This window comes from Podarcis muralis, chromosome 16 (assembly GCF_964188315.1).
Source record: "Podarcis muralis chromosome 16, rPodMur119.hap1.1, whole genome shotgun sequence".
In the NCBI taxonomy this organism is placed as follows: Eukaryota; Metazoa; Chordata; class Lepidosauria; order Squamata; family Lacertidae; genus Podarcis; species Podarcis muralis.
The window spans coordinates 28,057,129-28,072,569 of NC_135670.1; the positions used below are offsets into that span (position 1 = coordinate 28,057,129).

Consider the following 15,441-nt stretch of genomic DNA (forward strand, 5'->3'; position numbering starts at 1 on the left):
AAGCTGAAACTGTTCTTATCCTGAGGCGCACTTGCGCTAATGGGGCCTCCCGCTGCTGCAGCGCTTCCAGCGTGTGACTTCTGTCCGCATCTTGGGGCAAAGTTCGCAACCAGGAACAGCTACTTCCGGGTTAGTGGAGCTCGTAACCTGAAGCGTTTGTAACCGGAGGTACCACTGTATCAGTTATATTTTATCTGCACAATCAGAATGAATTTCAGGTCACACTGCAAAATACGACTTTTGAGGTGTCTGGTCCAAAAATGGCAACCAGGCATTCTGTTTTGGCAACAGTAACCCTGATTAAAGGAACAATTTGGCACCTAGCTTATATATCTGAGTTTGTGACACTGATAGTGCTCACGCTCATGCGCTTACTTGCATGAAGGAAACAGGGCAAGTTGAAGTGTAAGCATTAGCTGAACCACTTCAAACTTTCCAAGCAAATCCTTCAGCAGAGGAAAAGCTTCCAAATCCTAATAGCATGACTATTAAGCAACCATATTAAGTTAAAACTACTGGACAAGTCTGAGGGAGTTAGTATAACCATGAAAGCTTCTCACATCTTTGGGCTGGATTTCCAACGGCTACCATGTCATATTTGGCAACTGATGGGATGAGCCCAAGGATGAGCGTATGGATTCATAGCAGAGGCTTTTTAGCAGCCCTCACATGTCGGCAGGTTGGGGTTTTTTTATGAAAGACATCTTGACAGTATAGCAAGCTGTGTCAAGCAAAATGTCAAGCCTGCATTGTGAGATTCAAGGGCTTGCTTAAAGAGTCTGAGGCAGATTTGAGTTCTTCCAACTTAAAAAAAAACACAAAAAAGCCTAACCAAAATGGCATAAGAGAAGTTCCTCAAAGAGTTTTCTGCACCAATTTTAATTAAATGCATCAAGGCTTTCAAGATTTCCTTTAAGAAAAAGATATGATGCATGGAAATAAAATGGCTGGGGTGCAAAAACCTATGAGATGCCTTCCGTGCACTCAGCAGAATGATCAGGGGAGCCCTTTCCACAAAGTCCACTCCTCCCTGCACCACAAATGTCACTCCTGAAGTTTGGAGAATCTTTTGAAGCAGGTGTGGAGAGACCTTTGGGCCTGCAGATGCTGCTGAACTACAACTCCCATCATCCCTGGCCACTGGCTATGCTTGCTGAGGCTTATGGGAGCTGTAATTCAGCAACATCTACAGGGTCACACCTGCTTTGGATCAATTGCCTCAATAACTTAAGAGTCCTGCTTGATCACCATTTATAAAGGCACTTAAAAAAATTAAGCAGTGTGGCAGGAAGTACAACACGAAACAGTCCCTGCCCACAGGCTTGCATTGTAATAGAAAGAATACAACAGTAAGAGAAGAATAGAGAGGGAAGCAAGCAAATGCAGACCAAACTTCTCCTCCTAGTCTACCATCCTGCTGGCCACAGTAGCCAATCAGACGTATCTGAGAAGCCCACCAGCAGGGCTTCAATGCAACAGCCTCCCCACCAACTAGCATTCAGAGTTCTATTGCCCCTGAAGCTGGAGGTTTCATTTAGCTATCATGGTCAACAGCTGTAATCGGACCCACCTTCCAGGAATTTGCCTTTTTGTCTTTTAGAGCTATCTATTCTACTCTGCTAATTACATACTGCACACTTTGTCCTGAATCTACTGTACCAATTTAGTTTATTAGTGGATCCTGTGTCCTACTGCTAGAATGTAATATGCAGAACACACTGGGCATCAAAAAGAAAAGCATGGCACAAAATTGTTAAATTCAAAAGCTGTAAACACCATTTGGTTAGGTTATCTGACCCTGTCAACAATCCGTCCACATCGAACACTCACCTGAAAGAAGTCTTGCCAGAGCTAGTCTTGCACCTGCAGGTTGAAATGTAAAAGAAAACTTACAAAAGAATAGGAGACTTAAATGTACCAATATCAGAGAGGTCAACTGCCCCTTAAAAAAAATGAAATATGGATGGAGGCATGAAGCTAAGCTACTTCAACAAGGTACACATGCCTGCTAAAGCATAGAGTCAAATGTCTTTCATGAGCACAATGCAGACCTTCCAAAGGAAAGGTCATGTTGGAAAGAGGGAGTGGGCATATTCAACTAACCACCACCACACAGCTCAGCAATGCACTCTGACAATTACTTGCATTAATACATTACTAGCCTCATTCACACATCACTGTAAGCCACCTTTAATAGTTTACTACGAGCAGACCAATTTCGCTCACTTTGCTCCTTCCCACAACTGGGGAGAGATCCACAATTCCTGGCGTATTGTTATGTCTCGTCAGTTTATGCTTTGCCCAGACAAACCATGCTCAGTAAGCCAAGAGCAAACCTTGGCTACAGATCATGGTTTGTTTGGAACAACAGAACCCATGATCCCAACTCAGACAAAATGCTCAATCAGAGACTGTGATTGTTTCCCCCCACATGCTAGCGAGCAGCAGCAAAGTGGGGGAGAGCAGCATGTTCACACTAAGCCATTAACCATGGTTTACAGTGATGTGCAAACTGGGCTGGGGTTTTAGCAACATTTCAAGTCCCACATCAGTGCCGGTGTTAGAAACTCAGATGTATAAGCCAGGCGCCAGATACCACCTTAAACCTAAGTCATGGTCACCACCACGGAATGTGTGTTCGCCAGGGGGTTGGACTAGATGACCCTTGGGTCCAATGCTACAATTCCACGATTCAATGATTGTGCTATCTCAACTACATTGTTTGACATAGCTTGCTCTTACGACAATTCACTTGTCCCAGTATGCAAGAAGGAGAAACACACACAGCGGAAATGGAAATGGTATTAATTATGGACTAAGGCAGAGGTTTTTAAGCTGTGGTTGCCAACCTGGTGCCCAGCAATCTCCACATGGTCGCAATTGGACCTGTGCCAGTAGCCAAACGTGCCTGGTGAATTTTGAACACTGATCAGTGCTACATGTTGGGCACCCTTGTGTCTATATCTGTATGTACCCTTTTGCCCAACATGCCTTTGAAAATAGTATTGGATGGGCCACGTTCTCAAATAAACAAGCAAACACCTGGTTGGTTCCAGGTGAAGTGGTGGTGTAACACACCACTGGGTGAGAGCATCCTGCTTCCTCAGCAACATATGGAGGAAACCGCTTTTCCCAACTGGAATTCAGAAGTATATTGCCTTTTATGTTCCAACATGGCCAACAGCCATTGCTCTCCAGTGCAGCTTTCCCCCAACCAATAAACCCACTAAATGTAAGCTACTTTTTTTTTTAGCCCTCACATCTGCATCACAGGGATAATATTGTCCTATCTTAAATAGCTGTTGTGAGGATTGCTGAGAAACACTTGGAACATTTGGAGTCCATAATATGCACACACCTTAAATTTGCTTACATGCTAACAAGTGGCACCGAAAAAACAGATCCAAGTCTCTACATCCCGGCAGGTTGCACTTCAAGTACTTTAAATTAAAGGCAGACAATCTATGTCTTGTTGCACCCTTTTCATCTGCTCTTAAGTGTGCATGATGAAACTCCAAACGTATTATTTGAAAAATTAAGGCTATGCTGGTAATCCTTCTGACAGTATAAAGTAGTATCTTCAAAGAAATTTAAGAGGAGAACACAGAGAACATTTGTAGGAGTCCCAGACACTGGATAGCAAGACTCTTTGATCAGCTGTACTGGGACGGGGGCGGGGGGAGATGATGCTCAGATTGGGTGAAGGGGACTGTTGTACTAAGTCGATCTTGCCAAATCGTGTCCTCGGAGCAGCATTCAACCTCTGCAGCTGTGCACCGTACAAGACATTGCATAAATAAGAGTTCTAATACAGGTCAACTACAGAATGGTTGGCTAGGCTCCAACACTCATAATTTATGTTTATGGAGAAAGTTATGTTTTGTGTTCATAAAGAATAAGGAACAACACAGACAGTGTTGCAGGTACGGCACCCTCTTGTTACTGGTCGGAATACTTTGGGACCAGACAATTATGCAAGATCGTGCTTTGCTTCTGCTAGTTTCCTTACGCAATTTCACCATATTAGTTGCTTTAAAATAAACAGTGATGTTGCCACCTTAGGAAAAAAAATGTTTCTTATCATCCACAGGGTTAGAGCCAGAGAAAAATGACCTGAAAGCAGGATGATATAAGCAAAATTTTCCTCCTCCAGCACCCCCAAAGTAAGCCTCTCGTGAGGATCAGGGGCCTTGCTGAATGACTGCAATGTGGCACAAATGGTGATCGAATCATGTGGAGACAACATCGGTGGCCAGACATTGTCGGCTAAGGTCACTTCTAATAGTGCCCTTCAGCACAATTATCTCTGGATCTTCAATATTTAGCAGTTTTCCAAGCCTTTTGAGTTCACCGACCCCTTGATGAGCTTATAAAGTTATCATTGACCCCAACACAATTTTTTAGAAAAGGAAAATAAAGTCAAGAAATATCATCAATCACCATTACTAAGAATCATTAAGATACAGGGAATACTTTTGTATTGTAGAAGCATCTTATTAAACATGGAGGTTTCTCATTGGCAATAGATGTGTACTCTGTACACACCCTTTATTTCTGAGGCCCATTTGTTGTTGTTGTTGTTTAGTCGTTTAGTCGTGTCCAACTCTTCGTGACCCCATGGACCAGAGCACGCCAGGCACCTCTGTCCTCCACTACTTCCCGCAGTTTGGTCAAACTCATGCTGGTAACCTCGAAAACACTATCCAACCATCTCGTCCTCTGTCGCCCCCTTCTCCTTGTGCCCTCCATCTTTCCCAGCATCAGTGTCTTCTCCAGGGAGTCTCCTCTTCTCATGAGGTGGCCAAAGTACTGGAGCCTCAGCTTCACAATCTGTCCTTCCAGTGACCACTCAGGGCTGATTTCCTTAAGAATGGATGCGTTTGATCTTCTTGCAGTCCATGGGACTCTCAAGAGTCTTCTCCAGCACCATAATTCAAAAGCATCAATTCTTCGGCGATCAGCCTTCTTTATGGTCTAGCTCTCACTTCCATACATCACTACTGGGAAAACCATGGCTTTTAACTATACGGACCTTTGTTGGCAAGGTGACGTCTCTACTTCTCAAGATGCTGTCTAGGCCTGTCATTGCCCTTCTCCCAAGAAGGCCCATAGCCCCTCATTATATATTTTTCACTGTAGCTCACAAACTTTTTTTCACGGGTACCCTTCCCGCCTGAAAGAATTTTATTCACTCCCTGGAACAGCCCAACCACTGAGGGGAGGAGGTCGATATTGACCGCTCTGGTTGAGTAGGCAGGATTCAGAAATATTCCCAAAAATAGTGCCGTTTAGAGGAAAGGCAAGTGAAAAGCAACATGATGGAAGCATATAAAACCATGTGTTGTATGGAGAAAGTGGGGGGAAAGCACTTTTTCACACTGGAACCTGTGGACACCCCATGAAGATGCATGTTGGAAGATTTAGGAGAGGCAAAAGGAAGTACTTCTTCACACAGCTTATGGTTCGACAAGTTCGTGGAGGATAATTCTACCTCCACTGTCAGAGGTAAGCTTTTGGATACCAGATGCTGGTATCTGCAAGTGGGGAGAGTTGCTGTTGCACTTAGGTCCTGCTTTCAGGCTTCCCATAGACACCTGGCTGGCCATGGTGAGAACAGCATGCTGGGCTAGATGGGCCACTGGCCTCATCCAGCAGCCTCTTTTTAGATTTTAAACAACTGGCGCATGCATATCAGCTGGAAAAAAATCCTGAATGGGGCTTATTTCCTGAGGGCAGTTTGAGGAGCACAGCCCCAAGTAATTTGAAGAGCTGCAAATGAACTTGGGTCTGCCCCAGCATCACCTTTATCCTCGCAAGTCTCTCGTTCCCAAACTGAACATTTGCAATTTTGCCCTTTGTTCAGAAGAGGCCAGATGCTGTGCCAGTAAGATCAACACAATAAGCTAAAGAAATGTGTCATTTTGGCTGAACATCAGGATTGGCAAGGACATTTCTTAAAGTGGGTGAACCGAATCCCTGGTTCTAAATTCCTCGGGCCTCCCTCTCTGCTGAAGATGTGGTGCGTTCAAAAACAAAGAGACCTTTTTTCAAATGCTGAAAAGAGGGGTATATTTTCCAAGCACCTCATGTTCTTCCAAAATATGAAGGAAAGCAAGAAAACCCAAATGCCTAAAGAGAGCTGCAGATTACACAATGCAGAAATCTGGCTCAAATACTTCTCTTCCTTCCAAAATATTGGGGGCAGTTCAGTAAATGAACTACTTACTTTGCATTGCAGAAGAACTATTACCTCATGATGGCAAGCAAACAAGGAATAAGTCCTAAGCAAAGTGCTAGCACAAGAGAAAGTCAAATGAGCACAAACTACCAAAACTACCTATGAAGGACTCAGAATTAGTTTGGCTTCAAAGCTATTGGTTTTACACCTATGTAAAATGGATCAATCAACTAAATTAAATAGAGTGGGATTTCTCTGAGAAGCAGCCCTATTATTAAAGATATTCTAATAATATGATTGTGCTGATGTTGAGAATACGTATATATGTGCAGTACAAATTCAGACTCATGGAGGCTCCAGTGGTACATATGCCCTGCCTCAGCATAATACATTGGATGGAAGTGGTCACACCAGACAAATTAGATATTCTGTAGTATTAACTTCCACCCATTTCTGAACTGCAAGTCCAAAATCAGCTGAATGGACCTTCCTGCCTTGTCACTAATGCAGACGTGTTGCTCATAAGAAAATGAAACACATACACAGATATACTAACGCTAAGCAGGCACTGTACCTCTTATTGCTCAGATGACCAACCCTCTGCCATCCCTCCCCCTATACACCACTGTGCAAACTGACTTCTGTTTTGCTCCCCTTCCTCATCCTAACATCATGCAGATCCAGTATTGTGATGCAGTGCTACAAATCCTCCAACAGGGGCTGCATGATGACAGCCTTACATTTAGATATATATATGATTATATTTGGACTCTGTGATATTAAAGAGCATAATAGCCTGAAGTATAGAAGGCGTGTTACCCATTGGATCACATCTTTGCTTTGAATGAGCCTAGGATATTTGGTATGTTTAATGGCTTACTGGTCTACTTAAGTTTATACCTTATTTAATAAATATTCATATTGGTATTTTAAAACAGTTGTGCATACAATGCTCTCCTACATTGCTTTATCAATGAAAGTAGTAAACACCAGCATGGACCATTTATAGACACAACCACTGAGCCTAATGAACTATCCTTTGCAGATACGATAAGAACAACTTTACATGCACTGATATAAACATTGCCAAAAGAACATTCCACCACTGAAAGTCCCCTACTATTCAAAATAGACTAGCTCAGCCATCCCCAACTTGGTGCCCTCCAGATGTTTTGGACTTCAGTTCCCATCAGTCTCAGTCAGCACAGCTAGGCAGGCAGGCAGGCGATGGAAATTACAGTCCAAAGCACCAGGAGAGAACCAGGTTGAGAGCGCCTCAGCTAGATTATGCACATTTGCCGTAACGTGAATCAAACCGCGTACATTTTATAGCCTTTTTTCATTAATTAAATAAATGGAGTTGCTGACCCTTAAAAACTGTTGATGCTCAGCGGAAATCAAGGCACTTGCAGACTCAGCGCTGGGGGAATGGGGGACGACAAAAATAACATGCATGATCTCAGCCAAGTTTTCTTGCTCTTGCAGGCTATTCAAGATTGGAGAAACCCAGATTCCAATACTAAAAAAAAAGCTGCAAAATATTCACATGCTCCCCTACCCAGGCATGCTGCTACTGTTCAAGCACAGAGGAAGCTTAGGTCCGGCATTCATCATCTTCGGTTTCAGCTCAGGGGTGGGGAACCCCAAGTCCAAGGGTGGCCCTCCAGACCTATGTGGCCCTCAGAACACTCCCCAGGCTACATCCCTTGCTGCCCTGCTTTGCCACTGAATGTTTTTGCCAGGCTGGAATACCTCATTGATCTTGCCTATATGGAGGATGGAGTGGAGCATTATGCAGAAACCATCTACCGTGCAGAGATCAATGGTACATTCTTTGCTCCACCCATTTCCCCCTCTAGCCATGCCCAACACTGGCATGTGGCCCCAAGGTTGCCCAAATGGGAACGCAGATCCCAAGCTGAAAAAGTTTCCCACCTCTGCTCTACCGGATTATATCACTTCGTAGCCAAATGTGCTTGGCACTAGGAGCGAGACCAGCTCCGTTATAGACTAAAATAAGCAAAAAGGATGGTGTGTGCCTTCTTCTATCACTACTTGAGAGAATGAGGGGAAATGATGCCAAGTTAAGACGTGCCTCCTGGGCCAATCAAGATTCGCAGTGTGGGTGGTCAGGACAAAGCTGCCCAGGCAGCCGTCCAAGTCTGCTCAGCCAGGGCCCATTTCGCACTTGGAACACAACAGCCAATACACTCAGGACCACTTCACAGGGAGCAGCTCTTTGACATCTATGACGAATCATTTAATTACATTTGCACAGAACCTCTCACAATGCGGCTGAGGCTCGCTGCAATCCTTCACTGGCATTTGCTTAGGCGTTTCTTAGGAAGCGGGTTTATACTGAATCAGACCACTTGCCAGTCTAGCTCACTTGTCTTCAGCTGCGGGGCCACGGCCTGATCCAAGTTGGATTGCAACAGGAACACTATCTCCACGCAAATACACGGGGAGAGCCATATTCGAAATTCCCCAAGCACGTTTTGCGACTGGCATGGGTCCAATTGCAACCATATTTTAAAGAGCAAATCTCAAAGCAGTTTACATTAAAGCATCAAATAATGCAACCCAGAATAAAACCAATTCAAACTTCAAGGGAAGCGTTTCAGATCCTTCTCTAAGTGATCCTTCTCTTTCGTCTTTCAGAGTCATCAACCTTGCATCCAGAGATCTCCACATGGTTGCCATTGGACCCATGCCAGTTTCAAAACATGCCTGGCACCTGGCTAATTTTGAACACGGCCATGTGGAGATCTCTGGATGCTCAGCTGGCAACAGACATCTCCATCTGGCTGACATCCCCCTCCAGCTTTCTTAAGCAGGTAGCAGAAGAGCTTATCTTTTGAATTTATTTCCCATCGTTTGCTCCAAGGAATACATGGTTCAGTTAATCCCTACAACGACCCTGTGAGGTAGGTTAAGAGGCTGCAACTGGCCCAAGATCAAACAGTGAGCTTCATGACTAAGTGCGGATTTAAACACTGATCTCCCAGGTCCTAGTCCGACACTCTAACCACTACACCACCCTGCCTTCCTAGAGTACTTCTGCTATATAAATCAAGTAGGTCAATAAATATGAAGAAAGCAACGTGTCACTTAGAGAAAGAGCTGAAATATTTTCCTTGAAGCCTGAATTTGCTAAATTCTGGATTCACAAATTCACATCTTTTGCCACATGTAGAAACTGGTTGGGTACTTCTGCTACGCTGTCGCATCATATCAGGCAATGGGATAAAGTTTAATAAGATTCTAATGTACAAAAAAAAAGTGCAACAGAAGCAAAAAAAAATGCTGCCAAAAATAGTATTAAATGTTCTTTTCCTTTCAATTCAGGATTCAGCACCAGCTACTGGATCCTAAAAAGATTCTGTAATTAGCTGACACAAAATTCTTCATGTCCCTATTCGATGAGCTACTTTTAGAAGACAGCTATGTGGCTTCTCCAGAAAATAAAGACTTGAATCAGGAACTTTTCCAGTACACTAAATCTCATTTGGCATGTTGAATTATTATGTGTACTTTAACTAACTATACCATCTACCCCACTTTAGAAAGAGGCGGGGCTGCATTCATAATCAGTAATGAACAACAGCAAATCTTATATCACACGTTCCTCATCGTTGTCCACCTTCATCTGCGCACAAGCAGGTGAAATTAGCAGCTTCGGTTTCTGGTTAGTGTACAGTACACCATGTTTCGTCGATGCATCCAAATGCAGTAAACTACAACTTCCCTGCAAACAGCGACTTGGGATCTTTTGGTTCTGGGCGAACTATGGCTTGAGCAAGTCAAGGTTTACACATCTGGATGCATCACCAAACTATGGTTTGCAGCTAACCAGAACCAGGAGGAAGGAGCATGTGAGCCCAAACCTCCAAACCAGTTTAGAATAGTGTCTGTATGGAGTCAGATAATTAGTGCATATGATTCCTAGGGGAAGTCACCTGGAATTAAGATAGTTACTATTTTGAAACCGCCCAATTTGACTGATATTGCAACCATTCATTAGGTGACCATTTTTCTGAAAAAAGGGGGGGGTTCCATAAGTTCAGGAAACAATAACAGGTTAGATGATAAACAGATCAATTGGGGGGGGGGGGATTTTGCTGATGCTGAAGCCATGGTCATGTGGTCCACAGGCCCAAGATAGAATGGGGGAAGAAGATGGAATAGGAGATGAAGAAGCAGACATTCCAAAAAAAAGGCTCTTTTAGATGCTAGTATCAAGTTGCAGTAGGGACGCGGGTGGCGCTGTGGGTTAAAGCCTCAGTGCCTAGGACTTGCCGATCGAAAGGTCGGCGGTTCGAATCCCCGCGGCGGGGTGCACTCCCGTCGTTCAGTCCCAGCGCCTGCCAACCTAGCAGTTCGAAAGCACCTTCGGGTGCAAGTTATAGAGTGAGATGAGCGCACAACCCTAGAGTCTGGCAAGACTGGCCCGTACGGGCAGGGGTACCTTTACCTTTTATCAAGTTGCAGTAAAGGCCTGCTGGGAACAAGGAGCTTAACAATGGCTGATTCCTAATCTCGGGGGAAAACCAAGACCTGGCTGTTACCCAAGACTGTCTCCAGCCCCAGGCGAAACAGACTGGTTCCTTGGTAGGTGGGAAACAGGAATCAATAGATCTGAGGGAGTCCTTTATATTAGGAAGAGGGGGGATTTAATTTCAGGTGGTAGGCTAGGCAAAAAGTCAACAGAAGCCAAATTGAATTGCTTTACCTAACAGTTGGCGGGAACATCCCCACAGGGAATAAAGTCACATCTTCAGGTGATAGAAGATCCCCTTCTTCCAGTTTAGAATCCCACCGCTTCAAAGCTAAATTTGGCATTTTTCAAAGTCCCACAAAACAGGAAAGTAGGATGTTATTCTCCAAGGGAGCATTCCCTTCCATAGCTAGGCAAAGCTAGCCCAATTTGGCTTCTATTGACTTTCCTTTCCCTACATACAACAGTTAATCTGTTGGTAGAGCATGAGAAGCTCAGGTTCGTGGTGGGGTCAAGCCCCACATTGGGCGAAAGATTCCTGCATTGCAGGGGACTGAACTACTTCCAGCTCTACAATTCTATGACTATAAACATTCTTCAAATAAGTGAAAGTAGCCAGTTTTGGAAAGGCACTTTATTCAAACAGGCCAAATTCAAATAAGCAGATTAAAATAGCTCTTTTAAAATCAACAATACTGGATGGTAGAAGACAAGTTTAGATAATTTAAAAGGATGAGGGAGAAAGCCACTACTCCAAGAATCCACATATTTGCTGCCAGCTCTCCAGAAGCAAATGCCCCATAACCTCTGGCACCCCGCAGATTCTACCCCACAGGTCTCATCTGCTTTAAAAAATGTAGAAGATATAAGAAGCAATAGAAAATCATATTGATGCTTCAGCATCTAAATTTATGACACAGATGACAGACAACCCTGACCATCTCCCAATCCTTCTGGGCACCCCAGAACCTGCAGGAGGTTGGTTGCAACCACACATAAGAGATGGTCAATAAAACAAGTCAGTGTTTGTGGTGCCCCTGCATATCTCACACTGTACAACTCCATTAAACGGGAATCAGAGTATATCCTGGTTAATGAGAAAACAAGATTCAAATCAATTTTTAATTATACCAGAAGTGGTAAGCCTCGTAGCTAATGTTGATTAGCCGAGACACAAGATTTTAACAATATTAAATTTCCTCCAGGTAACCTTGATTATTCCATCTTGTGGGGAGAAGCTATTAAGAAACTTTGGTTAAGAGCCTGCTAAAAATGCCCAGTGACCCTACATAACAGTCTGCTGGTCTTGCTGACTGTTGATAAGATTAATATTCTAAAAAGCTAGCCTGTGTTAAATCCTCACTGAACAATAACAGGTTTCTGAAAAATATTAAAGCATTACAATTGCCCTGAGCTGCAATAATCTGAATCAAAGTTCTACACAATCCAACTGCATTGCAGGGGGTAGGATTAGATGACCCTCTGGATTCCTCCCTATGTTGAAATTCTATGATAAAATAGGACTTGCCGTGATCATTTCAGGCTTTCAATCAAACTTTTTAGTGTTCTCAAGCCATATTACTCTTACAACGGGAACCTTCAACAAGGAAATGGTAGGCTTCTTTCTTATTTTGTTTAGTCGTTTAGTCGTGTCCGACTCTTCGTGACCCCATGGACCAGAGCACGCCAGGCACCTCTGTCCTCCACTACTTCCCGCAGTTTGGTCAAACTCATGCTGGTAACCTCGAAAACACTATCCAACCATCTCGTCCTCTGTCGCCCCCTTCTCCTTGTGCCCTCCATCTTTCCCAGCATCAGTGTCTTCTCCAGGGAGTCTTCTCTTCTCATGAGGTGGCCAAAGTACTGGAGCCTCAGCTTCACAATCTGTCCTTCCAGTGACCACTCAGGGCTGATTTCCTTAAGAATGGATGCGTTTGATCTTCTTGCAGTCCATGGGACTCTCAAGAGTCTTCTCCAGCACCATAATTCAAAAGCATCAATTCTTCGGCGATCAGCCTTCTTTATGGTCCAGCTCTCACTTCCATACATCACTACTGGGAAAACCATGGCTTTAACTATACGGACCTTTGTTGGGAAGGTGACGTCTCTACTTCTCAAGATGCTGTCTAGGCCTGTCATTGCCCTTCTCCCAAGAAGCAGGCGTCTTTTAATTTTCTTTCTTATAGAAACTAGCTAAAGCCAATGTCAATTAAGAGTAAGAAATGGAGGTCCATCCTCAAAATACACCAATAAAATTCTTGTGGCACCTTTAAAGACTAGAATATACACTGTGGCATGTTTTCATGGACCAGAGAGATCACTGGATCAGACACAGGAAAATTGCAAAGCTCTCTTAAATAAAGAGACCACTGTTCTAGCTACTGCTCAATACTGCCTCCTCCACACTGATTGTCAACAGCTTTCCAAAGCTTCAGAAAGAAGAAGTAATGGATTGACCCTGCACCTTTCAGCAGACAGTGTATGTGCCCCACCACAGGGTTATCTTCGGCTGGCAGAGACAAATAGACACGGATAAAACCATATTCTAAACAGCAAGGCTAAAAGGCTGCAAAATACACAAGAGTCATTTGGGGCCTAGCTTAAATATATTTGAGTTTCTAACACTACACCCGATTGGCATGGACAGGACTGGTCAGTTTCTCTGCTGCTATCACACACGGAAGCAGTGATGTTTGAGTGCTTATATTTAAAACTATGTAATAAAAAGATGTCATGATGAACAATGGTTGGCCTCGATCCACACACGGAGGCAGGAGCAAGGTGTACATGCAAGCTTAGACATGCAAACACTAGACAAACACACAGCTAGTAATATTGGTTTTTATAGCATCCATCACCTGACTTAGGGGAAGGGCTGTAGATTCAGTGGTGGAGCACATGCTTTTTGTGTATAAGGTCACAGGTGCACGCCCTGGCATCTCGTAAGAACCTGAGAGGAGGCTGCCGGATCAGGCCAATGGCCCATCTAGTCCAGCATCCTGTTCTCACAATAACTAACCAGATGGCTGTGGGAAACCTGCAAACACAAGAGCACTCTCTCCTCCTGCCATTTCCAGCAACTGGTATTCAGAAGCATTACTGTCTCTGACCATGGAGGCAGAGGGCAACCAGTGTTAGAAACTTAGATATACAAGCTGGGCACCAAATGGCTCTTTAAACCAGGGTTACAGTCAGAACAGGATGTCTAGTTGCCATTTGGGGGACAGACCACTCAAAAGTAATATTTTTCAATACAATTACAGTGGTACCTCAGGTTAAGTACTTAGTTCGTTCCGGAGGTCCGTACTTAACCTGAAACTGTTCTTAACCTGAAGTATCACTTTAGCTAATGGGGCCTCCTGCTGCTGCCACGCCACTGGAGCCTGATTTCTGTTCTCATCCTGAAGCAAAATTCTTAACCTGAAGCACTATTTCTGGGTTAGCGGAGTCTGTAACCTGAAGCGTATGTAACCTGAAGCGTATGTAACCCGAGGTTCCACTGTATTTGGTTCCTGAAATTCGTTCTGATTGTGTAGATATAATGGATAGAATTCCACAGGATGCGTTGCAAATGTGTGGAAAAAAACAAGTTCCAAGGATCCGCAGGCATGCACCTCCAGATGATAGAGACATCAGGCACCATCCTGGTGCCTGGGCATCTTCACTTGGTCACAAGTGGCTGGTATAGGGAAAGGGACCCCTGACCATTAGGTCCAGTCGCAGCCAACTCTGGGGCTGCGGCACTCATCTCGCTTTATTGGACGAGGGAGCCGGTGTACAGCTTCTGGGTCATGTGGCCAGCATGACTAAGCCACTTCTGGCGAACCAGAGCAGCACACGGAAACACCGTTTACCTTCCCAGAGCGGTACCTATTAATCTACTTGCACTTTGATGTGCTTTCGAACTGCTAGGTTGGCAGGAGCAGGGACTGAGCAACAGGAGCTCACCCCGTCGCGGGGATTCAAACCGCCGACCTTCTGATCAGCAAGCCCTAGGCTCTGTGGTTTAGATCACAGCACCACCCACGTCCCAAGTGGCTGATAGCCAGGTGCAAAATGTGCATGGCAAATTTCAAGCACAGAGGGTAGTCATTGTGATTAGTAGTTTGGGGGGGGGGGTGTTGCAGGGAGATTCTGAACCACTAGTGCCAGTCCATGTATGCAATGCTGAGCTGGACAATGGCTTGCCTCAATAAAAGGCAGCTTCCTACAGGGATAAGGAGAAAAGGGAACCTGGATTAAGTCTGCAGATCCAAAGCAAGCAAGCAGCACTGTCAACACTGCCAATTCCAAGCGATGTGCAGGCAGCTCCATTTGTATAAGAGGAACTCCTACAACTAAACGGTAGCTGCTGAATGTGGGGATCCCGCATTCGTAGCCATCAAGTCAAATGGAGACCCACGCACGCGAGTCTGTTCTGTACGTCTGGTACCTTTGCATGACAGGGGAGAATAAGAAGGGCACCAATCCCAGGGGGAGTAAATGTAAGCATATAGTAATATGGGAACGAGACTAGCACAGATTTACTGAAAAGCTAAAAGGGATTACTTGACTGGCAGAAACAGAGTCACAGGATACAAGTTCAGGCCTAAGCCTCATGCTGCATAGCGATTATTACATTCAGAAAGATTTGAGAACAGTATTACACACTATAATAGGAACATAAAGCAAGACAGAAACCTTAATAATATAGTCCTTTAATTAAAAAAAATTATTCACTCTAGAAATATTATTCTCTCTAGAAAATCCCAAAAGAAATCTGAAT

General features: G+C 44.2%; 1 protein-coding gene across 7 annotated transcripts in view; it reads right to left on the minus strand.

Annotated features, from left to right (window-relative positions):
- Window positions 1-15,441, minus strand: part of DGCR2 (DiGeorge syndrome critical region gene 2) — a 64,964-nt gene that overhangs the window by 41,205 nt on the left and 8,318 nt on the right. For 3 of the 7 annotated variants that reach the window (XM_077920494.1, XM_028711223.2, XM_077920492.1), the window contains exon 2: window positions 1,831-1,863. The exons of the other annotated variants lie outside the window; for them this stretch is intronic. In XM_077920494.1, the coding sequence (XP_077776620.1) occupies window positions 1,831-1,863 (33 nt within the window). The remainder of the gene's footprint in view (window positions 1-1,830; window positions 1,864-15,441) is intronic. 7 annotated transcript variants of the gene reach the window in all.